Source organism: Cavia porcellus, unplaced genomic scaffold (assembly GCF_034190915.1).
Source record: "Cavia porcellus strain 051 isolate PalLab524CR breed Dunkin Hartley unplaced genomic scaffold, mCavPor4.1 scaffold_24, whole genome shotgun sequence".
Lineage (NCBI taxonomy): Eukaryota > Metazoa > Chordata > Mammalia > Rodentia > Caviidae > Cavia > Cavia porcellus.
In genome coordinates, this window is record NW_026947507.1 from 57,003,763 (window position 1) to 57,028,385 (window position 24,623).

At 43.0% G+C, this 24,623-nt stretch overlaps 1 protein-coding gene across 11 annotated transcripts in view; it reads left to right on the top strand.

The window, feature by feature from the left end:
• Fam184a (family with sequence similarity 184 member A) overlaps window positions 1–24,623 on the top strand; it is an 87,674-nt gene that overhangs the window by 19,773 nt on the left and 43,278 nt on the right. For all 11 annotated transcript variants that reach the window (XR_010042775.1, XR_010042774.1, XM_063235098.1 and 8 more), the window contains exons 2-6: window positions 12,129–12,983; window positions 13,681–13,816; window positions 15,563–15,744; window positions 17,654–17,851; window positions 19,958–20,080. Coding sequence is in view for 9 of the 11 variants with exons in the window: in XM_063235098.1 (XP_063091168.1) it covers window positions 12,129–12,983; window positions 13,681–13,816; window positions 15,563–15,744; window positions 17,654–17,851; window positions 19,958–20,080 (1,494 nt within the window). In the remaining 2 variants the exon portion in view is untranslated. The remainder of the gene's footprint in view (window positions 1–12,128; window positions 12,984–13,680; window positions 13,817–15,562; window positions 15,745–17,653; window positions 17,852–19,957; window positions 20,081–24,623) is intronic.

Genomic DNA, 24,623 nt, shown 5'->3' on the forward strand with positions numbered 1-24,623 from the left:
TGAGTGTATCATTATTTATTCAGAGATTTCCTTACCTAAACAATGGTAAGCCTGTCCTTGCAATGTGCAACAGTTAAGGTCCAGTTAAAGTATTTTACATTTTATGTTAATAAGCCACTATAATACATTTTGCTTTGATAGATGTAATTTATTAATTAATGTACTTTATTACTTTCTCAGCAAATGTAATTTATTCCTAATAAGTTTTAGAAGGAACATGTTTATATTATTGACAGTGTATAGTCAGCTCAGGCTGGCATAACAAAATACCCATAGACTTGTGGAATAAATAAAGCTTTGTTGTGGTGTGGGAGCTGGGAATCCACCACCAGAGTGCCAGCCAAGTTGGTTCTCATTGAGGGCGCTGTTAGGCCTGGATGCAGCCTTCTTGCTAGGTCCTCACATGGCAGAGAGAGAGGAAGCCTGCTTTTTGATTTATCGCCACATCGTGTTGCTAATCCTGTCACAAGCAGTGCACCCCAGCGCTTTGGATGATCCCTCCAAAATCCGTTACTCTGGAAAGTTCTTGTTTTCAAATACCATCATGTCCAGAGTTAAGACTTTAATGTTGAATTTTTAAGGGATAAAACTCAGTCCAACCAAAATAGCAACCAAAGAAACTAATTTTTACCTAAGTAGTAATTTAAAAAGATGTAGAATTGATCTCATTTCACTTGAGAAAGGCTGTCTGAAAATCTTCATATAAAAAGTAAAACACATTACTTCTTATTATAATAAGATTTGTAAATTATGCATGATTATTATAAAACAGAACTGTTAAATTACTGAAATGATTCATTCCTATACTGTTACATTTCATGAATGCCCCAGAAAAATGTCACATGTCTCATAATGTCTTTTTAAATACTTTATAAAAAGAGGCTTTAGTTTTCTTGTTTGGAAAACAATAAATTTATGAATGATGTTGATCACTTACTGAAGTTCCTTTATAAATTAGTTTTATTCTGTCCCATAAATTATAAAACCACTAAGGAAGGCTTACTATTTTTAGTGCTTTATATTTTTCAAAAAATAGTTACATCATTGTAAAAAATTTGATCTTGCAGTAGTGTTGTTGCTGTGATAGAATAAGCATTAACTCTACTTAATATTTTAGAAACTTGAAGCTTGGAGAAATTGGGTCACTTCTGCTACTTTAGGATGTATCTTCTGTGTGTTCAGAAACGGGGAGTTTTTATATTGCCTTACTCTGAGAAACAGCGATTAATCAGAGAAAAACTGACTAAACAGTGGTATATTTCAAGTGGTCATTTTTTGTTACCACTTCAGAGAGGGCAGGTGAGTGGCTTCAGGGTTGTCCTACTGTCCAGCATAGCTCTTGAAGTTCAGGGATAGGGGAATGGTGAGAGGGTGGAGAAGTATAAGAGACAGTATACAGAAAGCTGAGGTCAAGTGGAGCCCTCTCCTGCTGCAAGGAGAAGGAAGTGCTCAAACCATCACACAAGTTTATTCATACATTTTTGCAGGTTGGTGTCACATGACACTCCTTTGCCTAGCAACCTTGGACTGGAGTAGCTTGTTATTTGGAGGGGCTTTGCCCTTACATGTGTGATCAATTTCCAGCTTTATCCACTCCGCATAGCTCCCTCTTTTCTGTTTTGTAATTGTAAACTATGGATGGTCAGTTGAAGTTGGAGGAGCTGTGTTTGGAGGACTCTGCAGACGGTTTTCTTTCTTATGTTTGGAGGACTCTGCAGACGGTTTTCTTTCTTATGTTTCTTTCTTCTGGATGTTCGAGACCAAATTAAAGTGAGATCTGCATTAATTAATTTTTGTTATCTATAAAGGTCAGTTAAGTCTCCTCAGGAATTACCTTGAAGCCATGCGCAGCACCTCTTAGTACTTCTGTCAGTGTTAGCTGTCTGGGTGAGTCATAGCCACTGCTTGACCACGAGGCTTTCTTTGAAAGCTTGGGAGACATTTTTCTCTCCTGGTGTCTCTCCTTAGGAACACTATACATCGTAAATCATTTGCCCTGTGATCCCACAATCTTCTTGGTCAGAAGACCAGGGACTCACCAATTAAGGCATGTCACAGAAGAGGTTCTCTTATGTCCCGGGACCTCATTGACCTCAAAGGACTGGGGCCAAAATATTGACCATTCTCTTAGCCTGTCTTTCTAGTTTTTGGTCTCTTAACTTCGCTGTTGAACATCCAGAAGAGAAGGTTAATGACATTACATTGTAATAAAGGCAGTAAGCTTAATATTAATTTCTTATCTAAATGTCAAGCACCTTAGAATGTAAAAGTTATCTTCTAACAACTAATATTTAAATCCCCATAGAACATTAATAGTTACATATTTTACACACAAAATTATAAATCACAAGCCATATATAATATTATAGTGTGACAACCATTGATGACATTTTGTAATATACTTAAATTTCTATTTAACGTAACGTAACCCTTTTAATCAATCACCTGTATCTAATACATAAGAAACTGTTACCTAACTTGTCCTTTAATGGGATGTACATTATGTAAGTTTTTGTTAAAATCAGATGTCTGAGTCTTGAAAAAAAGTCTGTCACTATAAGCAATCGTCTCATTCCATGCTTTGGAAGACCTGCAAGCTGCAGGCTTGGGTACATTCAATACACTACAAATATAGTGACAGTCAGAACCATCTGTGACAGCCACATGAAAAGCTGTGTACCAGAGCATCTCTAAATCAAAACTGTATTGCCCAGAAAACTTAATCTTTCAATGAATGAGCAATGTAAACATATTACACTAATATATATATATATATATATATATATATATTTTTTTTTTTTTTTTTTTTTTTGTCTTTTTCATTTTTATCGATACCAGGGATCGAACTCACAACCGCCTGCTTGCAAGGCAGGTGCTTATGCTGCTGAGTTAAATCCCCAGCCCCTACACTAATATATTTTAATAATATTTATTGGGGTGTTTCTCATAAGGCTAAGGAAATCACTGGAGCCTGCTGTCAATGAACAAGAAATGAATAATGTTTACAGGCAACTGCTTGCTTATTCATCAGTTAGAGTCCTGTCCAACAATTTCTCTTTACCCTAAGGAATTTTTGTTTAATTTTCTTAACAATTTTTGCTGACCTACGAGAAAGCCAAATTTGGTATTATTACCAGCTGGCAACCCAGGTGGAAGCATGCTTTTTAACTCTATAAAGCAAATTAAATTATAAACAAATGATCCAAAATTGCAAAAGAAAGAAGAAAAGAGAAAAAAAAATTGTTGAGCTCAAATAAACAACTGTCACAGAATAGACAGACAGATAAATAAGTATACAGCTTAACAGATTGGGACAAATACTTTACAAAATCAGAGTATACTCTGTATTTTTTTTTAACTTTTTTTTTTTATTGGTATTGGGGTTCAAACTCATGACCATGCACTTGCAAAGCAGATGCTTATGCCACTGAGCTAAATCCCCAGCCCCTATACTCTATATTTTTGACCAAATTGAATTATAATAACTCTATTACAATTTTAAAAGTTTGCAATTATAAATAGACTAGTCAGAATTATTTGTTGGTTGATTAGCAGAGATGTCTTACAAGACTTTGGAAGGAATTAAATCTTTTATCTATAATTAATATGTAATCTTTGTGTTTTATTTTGTCTTAAGAATACTGGTAACTTTCATGTCCCGTTTATCATGTAACTTTCAGCTTGGCTATCTTCAAGCTCTCTATAGTCTACCCAGACCTTTGATTCCCACTTTGGTTACCATTTCCTGAATAGTCTGGGTCAGTTCCTTAACTGGCCCCAGGTTGGGTATAGCTTCATTATTGTCTGTCAGTTGTAGAGCAGTCTTCACAGCGGCACTGTCATAGTACTCAGCGTCAGCTTCTTGAAAGGTGGAAGCAACTCCTTCTCTAGGCCTGGATCTGTGATACAGCCAGATAGTGTGCTCTGGCACCCAGACAGGCAATTCAGCATTCTCTGGAAAGACACAAGCACACCCCCAACCCCAAATTAACACTGTGCTAGGTCCTTTCCATTGCTCAATATGGAGATGTTTCCGAAGGACCTTTCTTAGCCTTTTCTCTTTTACCTGGTTAAATTGTCTTTCTGCTGCTACAGTCCCTCGTATGATTTAAAAAGTTAGTAGTATATACTGCCATGTGAAGACTATTATGAGTTGTAAATTTTATAGGGATGTTTTCTTCTTGCTTTTTAATTGAATTTTGTATACACAGGGAGCACTTTCAATACTTCCTTGACCTCAAGGTTTATAGGGAATTCCTGTAATAAGGAAATACGAAGTCTTACAAAACATTTGAAAGGCAGCCCTTGCATAGGCTGGACCACTATCAGTTTGAAATATAGAAAAAAAATTCTGTATTCAGGCACCCGGGGCTCCTGTTCTTCATTCCCACCCTGGGGGTAGCTCCTGCTTGTCCTCTAGGGATGATCTCTACCTCTGGCACCCTCCCTCCTCAGGTCACAGTCTCTGCAGCCATGGCTTTTTTTTTTTCTTTTCTTTTCTTTTCTTTTCTTTTCTTTTCTTTTCTTTTCTTTTCTTTTCTCTTCTTTTCTTTTCTTTTGTTTTTTGAACAGAAAGCTGCTGCAGCTCCCATAGCCCCAAGCCAAGAGCCATGGTATGGGTCCGGCAGCTTAAAGGCTCAGTGGGGCCCCAGTGGAATTCATACCGCAGCATGCCAGAGACAGGGCTGCTCATCATGGCCTGCAGTGGCATGCAGACACCCACTCTGCAGTGCAGGTCCCTGTGAGCCACCCGCAGCACAAAGCCAGACCCACCACGCCAGGGGGGCTAAGCGGTGCTGTCTTAGAGAAGCTCTCTGCGTCTTAGTGCCCTTACTGGTGGGGCTATTATTCCACATCTTTTTTCCGCAGATTCTCTGTGGTCATCTCAACAAACATAGGACCATGAAGACACTCCAGCAAATCCACAAAAGTAAAGTAAAAACAGGAATCAAGAATATAACACAATTCCATACACGTTTGTGGTTCTTAAGAATCTGTTTGTGCCATGTTTAACACCTGATAAAATCATGTTTAACACCTGATAAAATCACCACTTTCCCTTTTGTTTCTTGTGAGTCCATTTTTTTCTCTTTGACCCTGATGAACCCATTTTTCTCTTGCCCCAGGGTTTTTCACCTGCTGATATCAGTATTGATATACCTCTGTGATTAATATTGATGCTAGGAATGTACTTCTCCCCTTTTAGCATGCACAACGAGAAGTGACCCCTCACTCATTGTTTCTTCTCACCCTGGTCCTGTGTTTGGGCTTTGCTGCATCCAGTGCACCTTTCAAAGTTCCTGGGAGAAAGGGCAGAGAGAAGATGGAGAAATAAAGCTAAGAGACAGTATGTAGAAAGCTGAGGTCAGGTGGAGCCCCCCCTACAGCTGAGAGAAAAAAAAAACTGCTCAGCCACAGCACATTTATTTATACATGTTTGCAGGTTGGTATCATGTGGCACCCCTTTTCTAGCAACCTTGGACTGGAGCAGCTTGTTTTATGGAGGGGTCTTGCCTTCCCCTGCACGTCTGATCAGTTTCCAGCTTTAGCTGCTCCCCACATCCCACTTCACTGCCCTCTCGGTTTGCCTTTAGCGAACTAGATGTCTGGGGTTGTGTCTTCTCTTTTTGTTTTTGTTTTTCTGTTTATTTAGTTTGATTTCTGGGTTGATGTTTATAGATTGTCATTGGTGAGTTGCTTTTTTGCTAGTATTTAGAACTCTTAGGAAATGACTTTCTCAGAGATACTTTCCGGATGTAGCTGGTTTTTGAGTTTATAGCTTGTTGCAAGATCCTACCTCTTCAATTTGAGAAGTTACTGCCTGCTTGGTGCAGGCCCTGATTCTTTGGCACTGGCCCACAGTATTTTCTATGACTGTTTGGCAATCTCAGTCTTGGAATACTAACAAGAACATCTGGTTGGAACAATTGTTTCACTTTGGCTAAACTGGTACAATCAGCATTAACAAGTCAGCATCAAACACAAGACCAGAAATGACACACTGAGGTAACCATTAATTTGCCTCCTTTAACCATGTGAACTAGATTTGTGGTTATATAACAAAATCTAAAACAAATCAGAAAATTATATGCAGTAAATAAGTCCTCTGTATGTCAGTTTAACCCTCAGGAGAGAAAATTTTAAAAGGTTAGGGAACGATAAGTAGAAAAGAGAGAGGTTAGAAGCAAGGGCTGGAGGACAAAAGGGGATCATGCAAACTTTGGAAAATGTGCTGGGGATTTAGGTCAGCAGCATAAGAACCTGCCTGGCAGGCATGAGGTCATGAGTTCAATCCAAAAAAAAGAAGAAGAAAAAAAATTGGGCCAGTGGTACAGAAGACAGAAGGGAAAAAGTAAGAAATAAAAGAAAGAACAGAAGAGCAACCACAAAGAAGCTAAAAACCATATTCACACTCATAAAAAGAAGATCAAACAATGAAGGAAAAAACAAAACAAAAAATGAGAGTGATTAAAAAAAGGAGTCCATTTCCACTGGTGGACAACATGTGGAGACAAAGGCCAGGCAGTCTCTTGATGGTGGGGTAATAGGTATGTTTATTCCCCTCAGTTCAGGCTGGTTGCTACCCTCATGAGGCTGAGACCAGACCTGTTCGGCTACAGCCATCTGCACACCTTAGCTGGGCCTGAGCTCAGCTGGGAGCTGCTAGATGGAGCCGGCATCTGAGTTTTGAGGTCAGCCTGCCCCTCTCTTCGATGGGTCCCGGCTAATAGCTCTCTTGCATGGGCAGACTGAGCCCTCAGCACTTGCCAGCAGGTGCAGTCCTTCGTGTCCACTGCTCCCCTCTACTGCTGTGTCTCTCTGCAGAGGCCTCTGGGCCATCGCCGTGTGTCCACAGGTCGCTCCTCTTGTGCTCCTCCCCTGAGCCCCATCTCAGGGAGAAGGCACGGCCGGCTACGTCCTCCTCCTTCACTGGAGTTTCTCCCTGTACCCACTCCCTGGGCTTCATTCTCCCTTCAGGTCCTTCCTGGGTCTAGGGGACCCACCTCCCTCCTTGTCTTCCTTCCGCACATTGCTACATTCCAGTGTTTGCATACTGACTGGCAGAGAGGCTCTTTCCTGCTGCTGCTGCTTCACCATCTTCCCAGAAGTCTCAAATGGACATTTATGAGAATTTATTACACTTGTCATCCTTTTAGGGTTCCCTTTTAAGCTTTTAGAAAGTTATTTTAATAATATTTTAATAGTATTACTTTTCCTGGAAGATACCAGTGTGTGGTATATAGATCTTTTATATACGTTCAAAGTTATAGAATTGATTTTCTTAATGTATGAGTTACAGTGGAAAAATACTTAGACTGTTGAGTAAAGTGTAGACAAAGCTAGTACAAATTTCTTTTATATTTTTTTCATATTTGGCTGTTTTTGGCTATGATACAGGGTCAGCAATGATCCTTCCCCCAGCTCGTGAACTCTGCTGTTATAGTAGGGGAGCGCCTGTAGGTAGTATGAAACAGGGGGACATATTTGTGCTCCAATAAAACTTTATTCGCAAAGTGAGACAGCATCATATTTGGCTCTCAAGTTGTAGTTCAGTGAATTAGAATTTAAAGCGAAATACAGCTTGTCACTGTAATAGTTCTCTATTTGTCATATGTTTTATTAAGTTTGCTTAAATCCTTTTCTAACTCAGTCCTTGCATGCCTATTTCTGCCTCCTTTAACTTTACATTTTCATTCACCTATGTGAGAGTGTCACAGTTTATTCTAAGGTCTCTAACATCCTTGTAACACTCTTAAACTTCTTTCTACCCTTGTTACTAAAACTCCTTCAGTCAAATTCATCATTTGCTAAGTTTCAAGAGAGAATAATGGTAAAGAAGTAGAGGTCCTGAATATCAAGTGAAGATAGATTCCCAATCAGTTTGGGTGGTGGCCCAATCAGTTTGGATGGCCAGGACATACACTCTGTCTTTAAAAGCTGGGTAGAAATAAAGAATTAAGAAGAAGAGTGTTTCAGTAAGTCATTTATCAGGGGAAGCACAATATTGCCTCCCTTGCTCCATACCCTGAATAAGGAGTCCTGCCATGGATTGGTCTTTTTCACGGTCATTTTGTGGAGCATAAGGATAATGATGTGACTTGGTTTTTCTCTTGGGAAACTGTCACTTTGAATTCTTTTTTCCTTCCATGTGATTAGTGAGACAGAATGGGGATGGGTGCTGACCTGCCCCGGGAAAGCCAAAGACCTGTGGTCTATACCAGCATTGCTTTCAGACTTTGACAAAGGGCCTCTCTCTGCTTGGCTTGATTTATTCCTCCCTCCCTCAGTACTGTGGACTGAACCTGGGGCCTTCACTGAACTGCATCCCAAGTGCTTTTTAATGCTTTAAGACTAGGTCTCACATAAGTTGCCAAAGATGGACTCCAACTTATGATATTCCTGTATTAGCCTCCCAGAGTTCTGGAAATACAGGCATGTGCTTATTTTCTTAAGGACTCTTGGACATACGTTTAAGTGTCTTCCTGCTCTCACACTCAGTGCAGCTCTGAATACTTTACCTGTGTCACCAAAATGTGAATGCGTTTTTTTCCTTCCCAAAAACCAGTTCTTCAGCAGACCCCAGTCAAGTATCCTGTCGTTTAGTTCAGTCTTGCCACTCGGTCCCTGGAGACAGTGTCAGATCACACTGGATGAACATTCAGTCCTGCAACACTGCACTCCCTTGAAGCCCCAGGGTGTGAACTGTGCTTCTGACCACTCAATCTTGCTGTCAATCTTGAGACCCCCCTGCATCCCCTTAGGTTCCATGAAGGTACTAGGGTGGCTCACAGAGTTCGGGAGGCATAGTTGCTCTTTCCATTGAAAGGGCATCACCAGAGGTTCAACAGCAGGCAGAAGAGACACACAGGCATGGTTGGTGGAAGGCACACAGACCTTCCTTCTATGCCTCCTGTTCCTCTTATATCCTGTAGCCTGGAAGCTCTCTAAACCCTGCTTGGTGGGATTCTTGTGGTAGCTTCATTATGTAGGCATGAATGACTAAATCCTTGGCCACCCATCAGGTCAGTGCTTAGCCCTTTCAAGCCTCATTGGAGGTTGGACAAGTGGTCCAGGGTTTAAAGTTCCTACCCAAGATGGGTACAGTGGCTCATGCCTATAATCAGTACTCTGGGAGGTGGAGACAGAAGGATCACAAGTTCAAGCCCAATCTGGGCAACTTGGTGAGATCATATTTTTTATTTATAATAATAAAAAATGAGGTGGGGATGTTATTCATTGTAAAGGCCCTGGGTTCAACCTCCAGCCTCTCGGTAATGGGGGGAGAAAAAATTCCAACTTTGTAGTCATATGGTGGGCTCTGTTGGCGATGGCTGTCATCCTAAACATGTTCTGGAGCCCACTGGTTATCTCAGTAAAACAAAAGATTCTCTTATCACCCAGAGATGCCAAAGGAATTAGGAGGTTTGTGTTCTAGTACTCTACCACTTAGGAGATGATAAGAAATCTAAGAGCAGTTGTGTATCAGAACCAAGGGAAGAGACTGCTGTTTTTTCTGACAATGCCTTGGTAGGCAAATACAACCATAGGAATAACTACCTGACTTTCTTAGATTATAGAGTTCCTTCAAACAAACACAGAGATGAAAAGCAACTTCCATGGGATCTGGGTTAGCTCATTGGGGACATATTTGTGATTTGGAATTAAGAGTTTTTAAAAAATAGCTGTGGGGTGTGGTGGTGCATGCCTGTAATCTCAGCATTCCAGGAGGCTGAGGCAGGAATATCGGTGAGTTCAAGACCAGCCTGGGCTACAAAGTGAGCTCAAGGCCATTATGAACTGCAGAGAGAGAGACCCTGTCTCAAAAAAGACAAAAACCTACAAACAAAACAAAAAACTATGAATTAGCATTTCTCATGTGCACATATTTTCCTGTGGACTATGCCAAAAGAAGTGGTAGCTGTTGCAAGATGGATGGCTTATTGGCCCACATTTCATTGCTGGGACAGGATACCTGAAAATACAACTGAAAGGAGAAAAGGGTTATTTTGGCTCATAGTTTCAAAAGTTTCAGTCCATAGTCAGCTGGTTTTAAGGTAGAAACTGTGTTGGAAGGATTGGTGGAGCAAAGTTACTCAAGTCATGGCTACCAGGAAGCTGAGCATGCAAGAAAAAAGCAGAGAGGATGGACCCTTCAAAGGAAGCCCCAGGAGCTCACTTCCTCCAGCCAGGCCCCGAGTCCTCGCAGCCTGGTCAGCAGGAGACTCCTCATTGGTGGAGGAGCCCACTGATGAGGTTAGTGCTGTCAGTACGGGGGTCTATGGGATGCTTTGAAACCAAGCCACAGTGTTGTGGTTTCTGCCACCTGTCAGTCTCCTTAGGATTGGCTGTCACAGTAGTTACAGCCCAGCAGGTGAGGACTGAATATGGGCAGGTGCTGGGTCTGAAAGTACCGCTATGTGTGGAGAGGGGAAGCCCCTGGTGTGCCACGCCTTGTGTACTGTTTCTTTGTAGGTGCAGCTGTGGGCCTGGAGGACAGTATCCTGTAGTAAGTAGGGTCTTGAGTTGCCGGGACCTTTGGTGAGCCAGCTAGTCTGCCTGGACTGGCCCCAACTGCATGAATAACTTCACAGAAACCACAGTGCTTCTGTATCCTACTTGTTTCACCAGTTTCTGGAACCTGGTGCTGGAATTCACTTCTAAAGCCACATTACGTGAGCATATCTCTAAGACACTGGTGTTAGCTGCTAGATTGTTGGACTGGGTAGTGTTTCATTCTTTTACCTCAAGAGGAAGAAAGGGAGCACATCTCTGAGGCTTTAGTAAGTTGTGAACACCATGCTGTTTGAGCATGACAATTTGACAGAAGGCACTGAAGGCCGACTGGAGAATGAGAGTGTTACCATACAGAGAATATGGTGTCACATGAAATTAAGGTTGGGGAGATACCAGAATTTCTAAAACGTGGACTAAAATGGAGATAAAGTCCTGTCGCCCAAACTTGGGTTCTAGGAGTCAGGCTCCCTTGGGGGAAAGGCAGAAATCAGGCAGTAGGTAAATAAACCACAGCAGTTGACATGTGTGGAAAGTGGTGGTATGGCTGGGTTTGATGAGGGGCCCACAAGAAGCTTGAGAGAGCCATGCACAGGCTGAGCAGTGGTGCTGGGTGGGTGCCAGAGACTCTGGAGCCTGTGGAGCAGAGTGGCCCTGCTGATGCCCACAGGATGCAAGACCCCTGCAAGACACAGGGGGTGCAGGGAGGAAGGGGAGCCTTGTCCTTTCTCACAGTGTGGGCGCCCCATTACTTTTTGCCTTCTTCAGTTCCAGAATCTGCTGCTTCTCCTGTTCATCCAGACTTTGAGTTCTGCTTTGCAAAAAAGCCTTTTCCCAAGGGTCTGGGCCTCTCTGTCTGGAGCTCCTCTGGTCCCTAGTATCCTGTGGTGCCCAGAGGTACCAGCCCAGGTTGGACAAATCCCATTAGAATTGCACTTCTAAAAAGTACAGGAGAAATTTCAGTCACATTTTTGTTTAGAGCACAGCAGAATTTGTTCATTATTTTAAATAATTCCAAATCTTTAAAAAAAAAGACAAACCATAGGGAGTTAGAAAAGGAACATTTTAAATTTAAAATATATAAACAGGACATTACACTGATACAAGAGGCTTTGGGAAGACGTATGGCAAGGGCTTCTGGTAATGTGAAGCCTCTTATCTCCAGGACACAGTGCTGGGCCATGAAAACTTTCCCTGATCATTTGATCAGAAGCTCATGTGTGCCATACAGGGAACCCCTTTCTCCTTGCCAGTTGGCCTCATCTGTCCCCTTTTCTTCTCTCGTTTCGTTTGCCATACAACATTCTTAATTTTTAATGTTTTAAAAACAGATGTTTGTGCTAAAATAGAAACATGCTAAACAGATCAATCTAAATACAAAAGTAATTAGATGAAGCTTCATATCTGATATTCTGATTTTTGTTTTTGGTACTGGGGATTGAAATGACCTTGCGCTTGCGCCACTGAGCCAAATCCCCAGCCAAGCTTCATACTTGAAATCTGTCAGAACCAGTATTATATGCGTAGAAAAATGCCAATCCAAATGAAAGAATTAACTTCAAGTTGTAAACGAATATGGTTTATTCAGTTCTACTTCCTTCTTCAAAACCCTGCAGGTAATATATGCTTTGAACACTAAAAACGATGAGCATGAATCTGCAATTCAAGCCCTTAAAGATGCGCACGAGGAAGAAATCCAACAAATTCTTGCAGAAACAAGAGAAAAAATACTGCAGTATAAAAGCAGAATAACAGAGGAGCTAGACCTCAAGAGGAAGATCCAAGTTTTAGAAGCCTCCTTGGAAGATCACATAAAAATGAAGCAGCAGGCTTTGACAGAGTTTGAAGCCTATAAGCACAGAGTCGAGGACATGCAGCTTTGTGCAGAAGCCCAGCATGTTCAGCGCATCGTCACCATGTCCGGAGAGGTTGAGGAGATCAGAAGGAAATTTGAAGAAAGGTTACGGAGCTTCGGACAGCTCCAGGTGCAGTTCGAGAAAGACAAGCGGTTAGCACTGGAAGACCTGCGGACTGCACACCGCCGGGAGGTGCAGGAGCTGCTGAAATCGCAGCAGGATCACAGTGCCTCCTTGAGCAAAGGGCAGGAGAAGGCAGAGGAGCTGCACAGGAGGGAGGTGGAGGCCTTAAACAAAAGCCTGGAGGAGCTCAGACTTGAAAAGAGAAAGCTCATTGAGGAGTATGAAGGCAAGTTGAATAAAGCGCAGTGCTTTTATGAGCGTGAGCTTGATACTTTAAAAAGGTCACAGCTTTTTACAGCGGAAAGCCTGAAGGCTAGCAAAGAAAAGGAAGCTGATCTACGAAAAGAATTTCAGGGGCAGGAAGCAATTTTACGGAAAACCATAGGAAAATTAAAGACAGAGTTACAGATGGTCCACGATGAAGCCAGCAGTCTTCTTGACAAATGTGAGAGGCTTCAGACAGCACTCAGCATGGCTGAGAGCAATGCTCAGGTGGGTCGGGAACAGTGGATCAGGGCTTTCTTCTGCTCCCCCTCAGTGAAGCTCCTTAGCTGCAGCCAGCACAGCTGGCTTAGGGTCACTCCTTTTGGTTTCCACCACTTCACCCCCCCCCCATTTTTACCTTTTTCTGTGTGAGAAAAATCAATGAAGGGCGATTTTTATTACCTTGTGCCTATTGTCAGAATTTCAGATCCCAAGGGCCCAAAAGTTCTTACAAAAGAAAGGATTTTATTTGAATAACACATTGATATTTTCTCTAAGTGATTTGGGGGAATTAAAATATTGGACTTGGGCTTAATTATGGTTTTTCTTTTAAGCAATAGGGGTCTACCCATTAGACCTATTTAGATGTTGAGCAAAAGTTGATTGCTTTTTATGTCTAAATAAAGGCATGGTACAAATTTGAAAAAAGCTAAAAATCTGTACAGGGTTTGTTTTATTGGCATAGAAATTTTCTTACCTATGTTTAAAATATTTGTGCAGCATTAGAGGGGTAAAGGTAGAATTGTTTCCTGATGAGCTGTGTAACTTATGACAATAGTATCAAGTATCAGCAGTATTTCACAAATACAAGATTAGCTGTGATTAAGTAGGACTTCTCAGTAAGATGCAGCTAATGCTTATAGCTTAAATTATTTAGCTTACTGTCATTCTTGCATTTTAACAATGGCTATTTAATGTTTCTCAGATTCTTCAAAAACAGCTTGATGATGCCAAAGAGGGAGAAATGGCCTTATTGAGCAAGCACAAAGAAGTGGAAAGTGAGCTAGCAGCAGCCAGAGAACGTTTACAACAGCAAGCATCAGACCTTGTCCTCAAAGCTAGTATGTCTGTCCATAGTGTATGGTGCAATGGCCAGCTAAAACCAACACTTCCAAGTTCATTTAAGACAAAATTTGAATGCTTAAAATTTTTTTATAATTTAATTTTTTTTTTCCTTTTCGTCTATTTGAGACAGGGTTTCACTCTGCAATTCAGGCTGGCCTTGAACTCACTATGTAGCCTAGGTTGGCCTCAACCTTGAAGTAATCTTCCAGCCTCAGTTTTTTCCTGAGTGCTGAAATACAAAGGTGTGCCATCATGCTCAACCTAATGCTAAATTTCTTCTACTTTTTAAAATTGTTTGGATTATAGACATTCTTGGTGGTACAAACCTGTGATTCTAGCACTTGGGAGGCTGAGGCAGGAGGATCAGGAATTCCAGGCCAGCCTCAGTTACAGCAAGTTCTACTCACATTTCCCCAAAAAGCATTGGGTCATAAAAATGTAAAGAAGTAATATCTTATTAATTAATCAAAAGAAGCAAATGGTGATTTACGTTTTTATTTTTAGGAATGCATTTTCTTAAAACTTTTAAGAATTAGATAAAACACCAATAAATGAGTAAAAGAAAAGTAAACCAGTGTTCCTGAGAGGTGTCATCCTTTAAAAACATGTATTTTTGGGCTGGGGATTTAGCTCAGCAGTATAAGCACCTGCCTGGCAAGCACGAGGATGTGAGTTTGATCTCCGGTACCAAAAAGAAAAAAACCCCAAAACCCATGTGTTTTGTAGTAGTTAAGTTGGTTGAACAGTGTGTGACGGCAGTGGGCTTGTCACGAAGACTCCTTCTGCACCCTTGAGCTGAGCTTCACTCGGAGGCAGCTGACGTGCTCTTGAGAGTCCTCACTAGAGGAGGGGCTGCCCCACACAGGGTAGGATCTGGGCTTCACTCCCACCAAGGCCCTGGAGTGCCCCGCTCCTGTTGGAGCCTTCCCTGGTTTTGATTGGCTCTCCCTTCCCATAGAGCGGTGACCTTCAGCTCCCAGTGGCGCTGCCTGGAGGGTGTGTGCACTCCACACCAGGGTTTCTGACCTGGGGCTCTGGGGTGGTTGTGTTTCTAACCAGAGTTCTCAGGGCTCTGCTAGCTGCTGCCTTGAGGGCTGCCTCCTGGGAGACCGTTGGCCCACTTACTGTTTACCTCCGCTTCCCTACAGGCTCTCATTTCCTGTTTCCCCACCCGTCTCTGCTGCCATTTACTTGATTTACTCATAGGCTTGCTGTCCTAACCTGGGACCATTCTCTTGTCTAAAACAAATTAGGTTTGCCCAAACTCTTGTCTCCCACCTTTGTTCCCTGCATACAGAAATTCTCTGTTAGGATTTTAAAAAAGATTGAGAAGAAATCAATTACTCCTTTTTGCTAGGTGGTATCTGCCAGCACCTTACCTTAGTGTCAGTCTCTTACCTTGTTCTGCGCCCAGTGGACTTCACAGACCATGAGGAGTTGCTCCTTCTTCAGCTTGTATCACTGCTAGTCTTAAAAATAAAAAGCGTCCTGGTCTAGGTATAGGCAATGTAAACATTGGCAATGTAAATATTGACTTCTTACCTTAAATTATTATAGTTGGATAAGAAGGAATCTCATGAAAATATTTTCATTTTATACAATAAGAAAACAAAAAAGAAATGCATACAGAGACCCCTTATTGTATCTATGTGTAAAACACAATTGTGTTACTAAAGATAAATTGTTTGATACCCTGGCACAACTGATTCTGCTATTAAAGGAATTTTCCTTGCTGGAGCTAGGTCATATTGGCATGCTTCAAGCAACTCAAATGACCCAGGAAGTTACAATTAAAGATTTGGAATCAGAAAAATCAAGGGCCCATGAACGATTATCTCAGCTTGAAGAGGAAAGAGCTTTCTTGCAAAGCAGAACTCAAAGTCTGAATGAAGAACAGAAGCAGCAGATTCTGGAACTGGAGAAGGTAAAAAGCAGTGGGGCACCCACCCTAAGAGAAAGGGAAGGGAGACTCACTTCCCTCACTTCTGGACGTGAGTGCTGGATGCCTTCACTGCACTTGACAGGAACAGCACCTTCTCATGCAGTGTAAGGTGTGAATCTAGCTGGTCGCACATTGTGGATATGCTCAGAATCTGTGGGGAATGTTCAGCATGTTTCAGGCCATAAACTGCATAAATTCTTAGTTCAGTGGAATTGTTTCTCTAGTTAATGAAGAGTATTAGTTATTCGAGTTAATGAAGAGTATTAGTATGTACACACGTAGGACATTTTTATAAAACTAAGGACAGGCTTTAAGGTTTGAGTAGTCATATACCAGCATGGTGAATTTCTAGATTAAACAAGACGTTATTTACAGAGCCTCCACTGACTATTCTAGCTTTTCAGTGTCCACCAAACAGGCAGGAGGAGTTTTGGTCATCCCCTCCTTTCTCAACCCCGTGACAGCTAAGCACATTGAAGAATATCCGCTCTGTTTGCTCTTGGCTCCTTCTTATCCGGCCTTAATGTGGCGAGGCCTTCTCTTTCCCACAGTGCTGGGAATCTACTTTGGCCTCACTCCTGGAATATGCCGGGTGCTGGCCTATGGCCTTCCCTTCCTGTGGCACCCACGCCCGTGGGGTTGTGGTGTCCCACTTTTCTTGGTGCCCCACATTCTCTCCTGTGTCCCTCCCTACTTCCTGATCTCCAAGTCTTGTTCGAACCTTTCCTTCTGCAGTTCCCTTACTACTGGTGTTCGCAGCGTTTTGGTCTGATAGTCTGTTGTTGTCCACTCCAGTGCCGTCAGGGAGCCTGCTGTGGTGCTTCTTCCTGTGTCTGTAAGGTGGGTCAGAGCTAGCTTTCCGCTGGACATAGAGACTTCAGTGTGTGCAGAATGTTCTCCCTCTGTCACTTCTCATTGCAGCCGATACCAGAGTGACTGTTGGCTGCTGTTCTGTCAGTTCCCTTCCCTGCTCCTTTGCATACTCTTATTCTGTTCTGCCTTTTTACCCACTGGGAACACAGGTTAGCACCCTAACTCTTCAGTCACTGACCTGACACATCGTCTTTTAAAACTATGTTATTTACTTCAATTACAGTGATTTCTCGTTCCTTTCAGAAAAAGTTCAAAGTCCTCAGTCCTTTCTCCTTGCTTGGGCAGCCCTGCTTGCATTGAGCACCACCTCCCGCCCACCCCCCCACTCTGGGCCTTGGGGCTGCGGGAACCTCCATGTCCCTAAACCTAGCCACCTAGCTGGTTTGCTCTGCCCCGCTCTGTCCATCCCAAAGCTGGTTCCGACAGCAGGCCTCAGTTGGACATGTCTCATCTTTGGTTGCCCTGTGGGCTTTCTGTGAAAATTAAATGGGAGAACGGGTGCAGCAGCCCAGTATTTTCCCAGTCACCGCCTCTCCCTGCCCGCACACGCCTTTCCCACCCATCTGTTAGCTCCTTCCGCTGCTGTCTTGGACACATAGTGGACACCTCTTTCTTGGAACTTGAAAGACTGTGTTGCCACTACCTATTGGGTTCTTTCATCACCAGTCTGTGGCACATAGTTGGCACGCAGAGTTGTGTTGGGCAGTATCATCTGAATGATTAACAGTAAGCTATTTTGTGTACTGTTCTGACATCCAGGAAGTCTTTCTTCTTTAAGCTTACAGATGCACCAACTTGCATTTGGTTCTGACTTCTCCATTTCTAGATTTAAAATATTTTATTTCAGTTCAGCCTTGTTTCTTTTGAGAAGATCAGTGATATGTTTTCATGTTTCAAAGTCCAGGTCCTGTAGCGCTCAATTCCGTCATGCTCCTATATTTACAGGGTGTTCAAATACTAGTAGTAATCTTGAGGAAAACAGGTGCTAATAATTGACTTTTATTTATTTTAATTTAAGAAAGTAAATGATGCAAAGAGAACTCAGCAAGAATATTATGAAATGGAGCTTAAAAACATGCAAAACAAGTTGGAAGGGGAGGTGACTCGATTAAATGAAGCCCATTCGAAGACTCTGGAAGAACTGGCCTGGAAGCACCATGTGGCAATTGAAGCTGTCCATAGCAATGCAGCTCGAGACAGGAATACCCTGCAAGTGGTGAGTAAGCCTGGACTCCCGGTTGCGCTGCACTGGTGCGCTGTCAGCAGGCACAAGTGTGGTCTGTCCTGTGGAGACAGGGTTTGCTTCAGTTGGTAGCTCCTGTCTCGAACATGGTGGAAGTCATAGAGTCTCTGTTGTGGGGCATGGTGTAGTGAACCCTGCGGAGGCCACTGTACTCAGTGCAGCCATGAGTCAGTCTAGCAGGTGAACTGCTCAGGAAGCTTCGACCAGGAAAAAGTCCCACCCTCGTGTAGAAAGTTTTTGTCCCTGGAGAGGCTTTGAGCATGTGCTGGAGTCAGCTTGCTGACGGACAGCACCCATCACGGACAGTGCTGTGGAGCAGCCTTGGAGCTCCTGACAGCAGCCGAGATCCACCTTAGTCAGATCCCATGTGCAAGAGGAAGTGTCGGGCCTTTATGTAGTTCCTGGCGGTTCGTACCCCGGAGCCAACACTGCCCAAATGGTCCACCCATGTGCTTTTTCTACACTTAGGATGGGACCACTGATTTGATCACAAGGCCTATGCTACTGAAGGCAAACTGTGCTCAGCCATATGCAGCATTAAAGTGGGCCGCACCCTGAGCTTGAGGCTCAGCTCTGTTAGTGCCTGAGGCAGGCGAGCGCTGTGAGCAGGCGTCAGTGATGCTGCTGCAATGTGTTTCTGTTCACTCGCTGTATGGTTGCATATTTTTCACCATAGCTTGAGGTCTCTCACCTGACAGTGCACCCATAAGAAGGTGTTACAGCATGCTGGAGCCTGCAGCCCTGAAAAGAGGGCAGGCAGCCCTTGGGCTGCAGGAGGGGCCCCCTCTTCTTGAGGAGAGCGGCTTGCTGTGCCTAAAACTACTGTGCAAACAACGGGCAACGTACATCCTGGAGGTCTGATATTTGGGAGTCTGCCAGAAAGAGGGGCCTTCGGGATCTAGGCACCTGTCTCACGTGCTTTCTGGAAGAGAGTGTCTCCCCCAGTTGACACCCTGCTGCAGGAATGAGCATGTCCTATGTACAGGGGCTTTGGAAGCCAATGCTGATCTTTGCAGCATGTGTGTACACCGGGCCCTCTTAGCCACTCCTAGTGCATCCTGAGACCTGGCTTTGTCATGGGACCACCCAGCACAGGACCCCACTTACTCCTCTGCTCACTTTCTATGGAAACACAGAACTGCACATGACATGCTGTGCATTGGTTCCTCTGCCAATGCACTGTACTCCACTGCTGCTCTCCGTCTCTCCCTAGTACACAAATTGCTACCAGACCGAGCAGCTCCTTGCTCTGAAGGCCTTCCCAGGGAGCTAGACTTCCCACTGCCCTGTTCCTGGGTTCCCTGCTATCTAGCAGTGTCTGATCCTAAAGAATGTTCTTCAGTTACTTGATAGTAAGGGCCAATGTGATGTCTTACTGTCTTTTCATCCCAATTGTTATGCAGGATGCTTGACAGACAGTACGTGCTCTTTAGTAAACATTTTTACTGGTTATGCTGTTCAGTTGCCTTAATTTTTATTTGGAATTTTCTGCTACATTTTGATATTAGATATCTGAATTCCAGAAGTATTACTGGATTTTAGTGTTTATGTAAATACAGAATTCTGAGTTCAGAAAAATTAGAATGTTTTCTTTATCTCACCAAATTATTCATATCACACTTTTCTCTACAGTGGTACCTTTACTTATGAACTTAATTTGTTTTGTGATTTTGGAGAAGACTGTTTCATTTGTGTGTGTGTGGAGAAGATGGATGTGGTCATGTTTGTTACTCTATGCAGTTGTGAACAGAAGCAAAATTTTGCAGAACTCTTATTAGTGAATCAGATTTTTTACAGATGGAAGCATTCAATGAACCAAGATAGTTCTGTACTATACAGTACATTGTAGCATGATCTGGACCAGCCACTTACCGTTTAAACACAGTTATTCAACACATGCATTCTGTAAGTGATTCAGAATGTAGGTGTCCAAGCCAGTAGGATTCAGTGGCGTTGCTATTAACTCAGGTATTATTGAGGGTAAGGACAAGATACAAAATCGAATGCTTTTGCTCCCAGAGTCTTTGAGTTGTATAATATCTGCAATCCTGTTAACTTTTTAAATTCTTTTTTTCTGAGGAATTGGAGGAACAGTATAAAAAGGAGAAACTGGCTCTGGAAGAGGATAAGAATCGGCTTCAGCGGGAGCTGGAAGACCTAAAGGAAGAGCTGGCAGCCAAGCTGAGCACGGCTGCTCAAGAGGCAAGAGCTCTTTGGGCCTCTCACCTGTGTGACATGTGACACGTGATATGTCACGGTGCAGGGGCTTCTCCTGTGATGTTGCAGGGTTGGCGAGCCTCAGTGCAGAGTACCAGTCCCAGCAAACACTTGGGTTGATGTGACATTTTTCATAACATTTTGATTATATCCCAGAAGGTAAAATTTGCCACCAAAAACATTAAACCAAGGTGTTTTTGTGGGGAAAGCAAAACAGAAAATATCACCTTACTGGAAAGAAAACAGAAAAGGTATCTTTGTTCTTTCATAAAACACTAGTGTTGTCTTCTGTACACTTTCTCTCTCTCTCTCTTTTTGTTTTTAAGACCAGTTCCCACTGTGTAGTACAGGTTGGCCTTGGACTCGCTTGTATAGCCCAAGCTGGGCTCACCTCCCCAGTGCTAGGCTTGCAGGCATGTGCCACCATGGTAAGTTCTAGATAGTGCCATCTAAAATAAATTTTAAATTCCATATAAAAAAAAACTTAGTTTTGAAAAGAAAAGTTTAAGAATAGGATATAATACAAATATTGTAAGTCCAAACGTTGTGAGTGAAGCACACACAAAGGCTGTCTAATTGAGAAACAGCAAAACAGCGTTGTGGTGCGCTTTCCCTGCCCACCTTGGGCTAGGCGTGTGCTAAGTAAGCATCCCTGCTGCTCCTTTCTTCATCGCTTTGCTCCCAGCTCGTCCTTCCTGTGGCTTCTTGGGCATCTTCCTCAAACTCAGTTCTTGGCTTGAAACTTTCTGTCTTGTCAGCTTTTCCTGCCTCCAAGTCCTGTGTCTTTACCATTGCTTCTGCTACAGAACCCACAGCAAGATGCACCAGGACTACTCGGCAGGCCAAGCCTTTGCACTTAGGGTTCTGAGATAGTTTCAGAAATGCACACAGAGAGAGCCTACCACACTTCCCAGGGGGCGGAGTAAGCAGACGCTGATTCTGGCCTGGCCTGGCCTGGCCTGGGTGGGCTGTCCAGGGAGCTGGCTCTGCAGCATTTCCGATGTACCTGCTATGCACAGAACCAGAGTCCTGCATGATCGCCCATGTTTCCCATGTGGGTCCCTCATGGGAATTGGGAGTCCCTAAATGCTTTACCTAAGGGACCTTCCAACCTACAGGCTGAGTTGCACAGGGAGAGTGCTAGAAACTAGGTATGAGGGTGCCTTCAGACTGCCTTTTCAATCACCTTTCAGCACCTGCTAGTATGGAAGAGAGTGTGTCTCTTCTGTCTGGGACACCTCTCCTCTGGTTCTTTGCTGACTTGAACTTTGCAGAAGTTGTAAGCACTCTCCTTTCCCTTCCTCTCTTGGGTTTTTTTTTGATCGGTACCAGGGATCGAACTCATGACTGCCTGCTTGCAAGGCAGGCGCTTATGCCACTGAACTAAATCCCCAGCCCCTTCCCTTCCTCTCTTAAAGGAAAGGAAACTCATTACATTAACCAGTGAATCAGAATGCTTCTCTAGAGTTCTGTTTTGTGTACACTCTTTACAGGTCAGAAGAATTCTTCTAATTTCCTCACTTTAAAAAATTATGAAGAGATTTTGAGTTTTTTGCATCTACTGAGATGATAACTTTTTTCCTTTAATTTTTAAATGTGGTACTTTATGTTAATCAGTCTTCTGGTATTGGATCAACCTTGAATTTCTAGATTAGGTCTTAGTTATGTGTATTATCTTTTTCATATAATGTTAGATTCAGTTTGCTAATATGTAGTTCATCATTCTTTAGCCTGGGTTTGAGTGAGCTTGTCTCATACAATTAAGCAGGACACACACTTTCTTCTGTTCACCAAGAGACTTGTGTGTGATTAAAACTTTTTTTTTCAACACTACTCTGGTTAGAAATTGTGATTCATAAGCCAGGTGTGGTGGCACAAGCCTGTAATCCTGGCCCTCGGGAGCCTAAATGAGGCAGGAGAATTGTGGAGGTTCCTGCTCAACTCTGCTCACTAGGACAGGGATTTAGCCTGGGAAATGGATAAATTACCAGGGTGTAAATATTTTTGTTCATGTTTTAAAAAGTATTTTCTTTCCATCTAGTTCTTCCTCTTAAGTGAAATGACTGGACCAGATGGTATAATGGATTTTGAAGCTCTTACTGCTTATTACTAGATTTGTCTTCAGAAAAATTGGAACTAGGTTCCAGTGACATGTTTGCATACTTGCTTATGAAGCATCTGTTGACTGCATGGCACCTTCCAGGTGGAGGAACACTGTTAAGATGTCAAGAAACCCATAGTCTTCAGCGGCTGTTAGGATTCTATGCTGTCACTGTAGAGTCCAGAGGAAGGATCATAGGGTTTGTAAAAGCTGTGAAGAATATGGTATGATGTGTCATGAAATGATACAGTGTGATATAGGAGAATTCAGAAATGTGATACGGCAGATGGTCCTTGAAAGATGGGTATCAATTTACTTGCTGTAGATGTGACAGAAGTTAATATGGGTTTGGGGACTGGCATAAATGCAGTCATATTAAACAATTTCCATGTCTTGATGAGCAGTGGAAAGCTCTGTGTCAGTACACTGGGATTTCGGTCCTCAGCACAATGGCTAGTTTAGGATGTGGAGTAGTGTCCTTATCCTCTCCCTGCTCAGTACCAGCAGTGTACATCCCTCATCATCTCCAGTGTACATCCCTTATCATCTCATACTCTCTGAGGACAGCTGGCCTTGACTGAAAATTGCTACAACATGGCCATAGCATGCACTTGGGGCTTGACAGGACGTGTAGTAGGAAAGATGTGGAAGTCAGTGAGGGGCTCTTGTGCCATAACAGAGCTTTGGGCTTGATCTCGATGCCACCATCACACGATCTCCTTAGAAAAAGACTGTTGCACTAGGAGGACCGTTAGCGTTAGACAGATGACATAAGACGCTAGCACGTTAGTCCAGGCAAGAAATTGTTTGCGGGCTGGGGATTTAGCTCAGCAGCATAAGCGCCCGCCTTGCAAGCGGGCAGTCATGAGTTCGATCCCTGGTACCAATAAAAAGGAAAAAGACAAAAAAAAGAAAGAAATTATTTGCATTCTGATTTGGAGGTAAAACTGGGAATGAGGAAGATTAAAAAAATACAATATATAAGGACTATGTGGTAAATGATAGAAAATAACTGTGGTATCTAGCTCAGGCATTTGGTCACGTAAGGAGACTACTGTTGAACAGGAGAAAAATACTTTGGAATATTAAGATCTAGAGTCGTTTGAATATGTAGATTCCTCAGACATCCAGGCTACAGATAGGAGTGTGTGAGCTCCAGAGAGGGCACTTGGGCACTTGGCTGTGCAGGCAGGAGTTCTCTGAGGACCTTTCTAGTTTCAGTAGAGAGGGCAGAAGCGAGGTTCAGTGGATTTCATCTGAATATCAGTGGATGGTGCTGCCCGTCGAAGGCAGTGTATAAATAAAACGAGGAGAGGACAGGGAATTTAGATCCCATGTCCAGCCTCAGTGTCCAAAAACTACAAAAGATTAAAATGCAATAAGAAGTCACCTGTATGGATACAAACAGAATATGAAAATGCAAGTGGTATGCCTTGGGACAAAGAAAGCATTTGGAAAATGACACTAAAATCTTGATTAAAAACAATGTTTGTATAGTTGCAGCTAAAAACTTATACAGATAAGAATATACTGTAAGCAAAATTAAACCAAGGAAACGGGAGGGAGGAAGTGCTTGATGAATTTGATGACTAACAAAGAATTCATGTCTTTAATGCTGGAAGAGTGTTTTCAGAACTGTAGGAAAAAGACAAACACTCCAGTTTATTTGTGTGGGCTAGAGAAGAATATGAAAACAAGGTCAGCCTCTCTATAACTTAAGAATTGGAAATCACTGAGCTGCCATCCATTACCATAGAGTTAACAGAGGGAGACACTGAGTGAGACCCCACAGCTGATGCAGGTAGAGGAGGAGGAATCGGGAGCTGCTGCTGGGAGCCAGCATTCCTAGAAAGGGGATCAGCAGCGCACCCCAGTCTGTGATTGTGTGTTTTTAACCAGAGCAGATGTGAGGATCACTGAGAACATCTCAGCACCTAGAGTGCAGACGTTAAGAGCAACTTAAACTTCCACAGAGCTCTGTCTGCCTAGAAGAAAAGGAATCTCTTTCTCACCTGCCAAGAAGGGTTGTGTGCTTCTTTGGGGATTTCTGGGGTGCGCCATGCCCAGGGTGGGCCCTTCTGCCAGCAGCACTGGCAGGGCCTGTTGGCTTAAGGCTACCCTGCTGCAACACAGGGTCAACAGGAGTTGGCATCGGAGCCCTTAGGGAGGATAAAGGAGGTGGTAGAGAGAGGTTTTATATTGAGCTTTTTTCTGTAATTGACTCGTCATTTGTTCACTAAGTACCGCGTGGCTGTTAGGTGCTGAAGGCCTGTGCTGGCACAGCTGTTGTGAAGAGAGCCCAGGAGCGAGTGCTGTGAAACTACGTAGTTTGCCCTTTATCCTCGGCTCTCTTTCAGTTCTCTCACTACCACCTTATACACCTAGTGAGTCGGTAAAGGCAGAGTTTGAGTCTGGGTGGGGATTTCT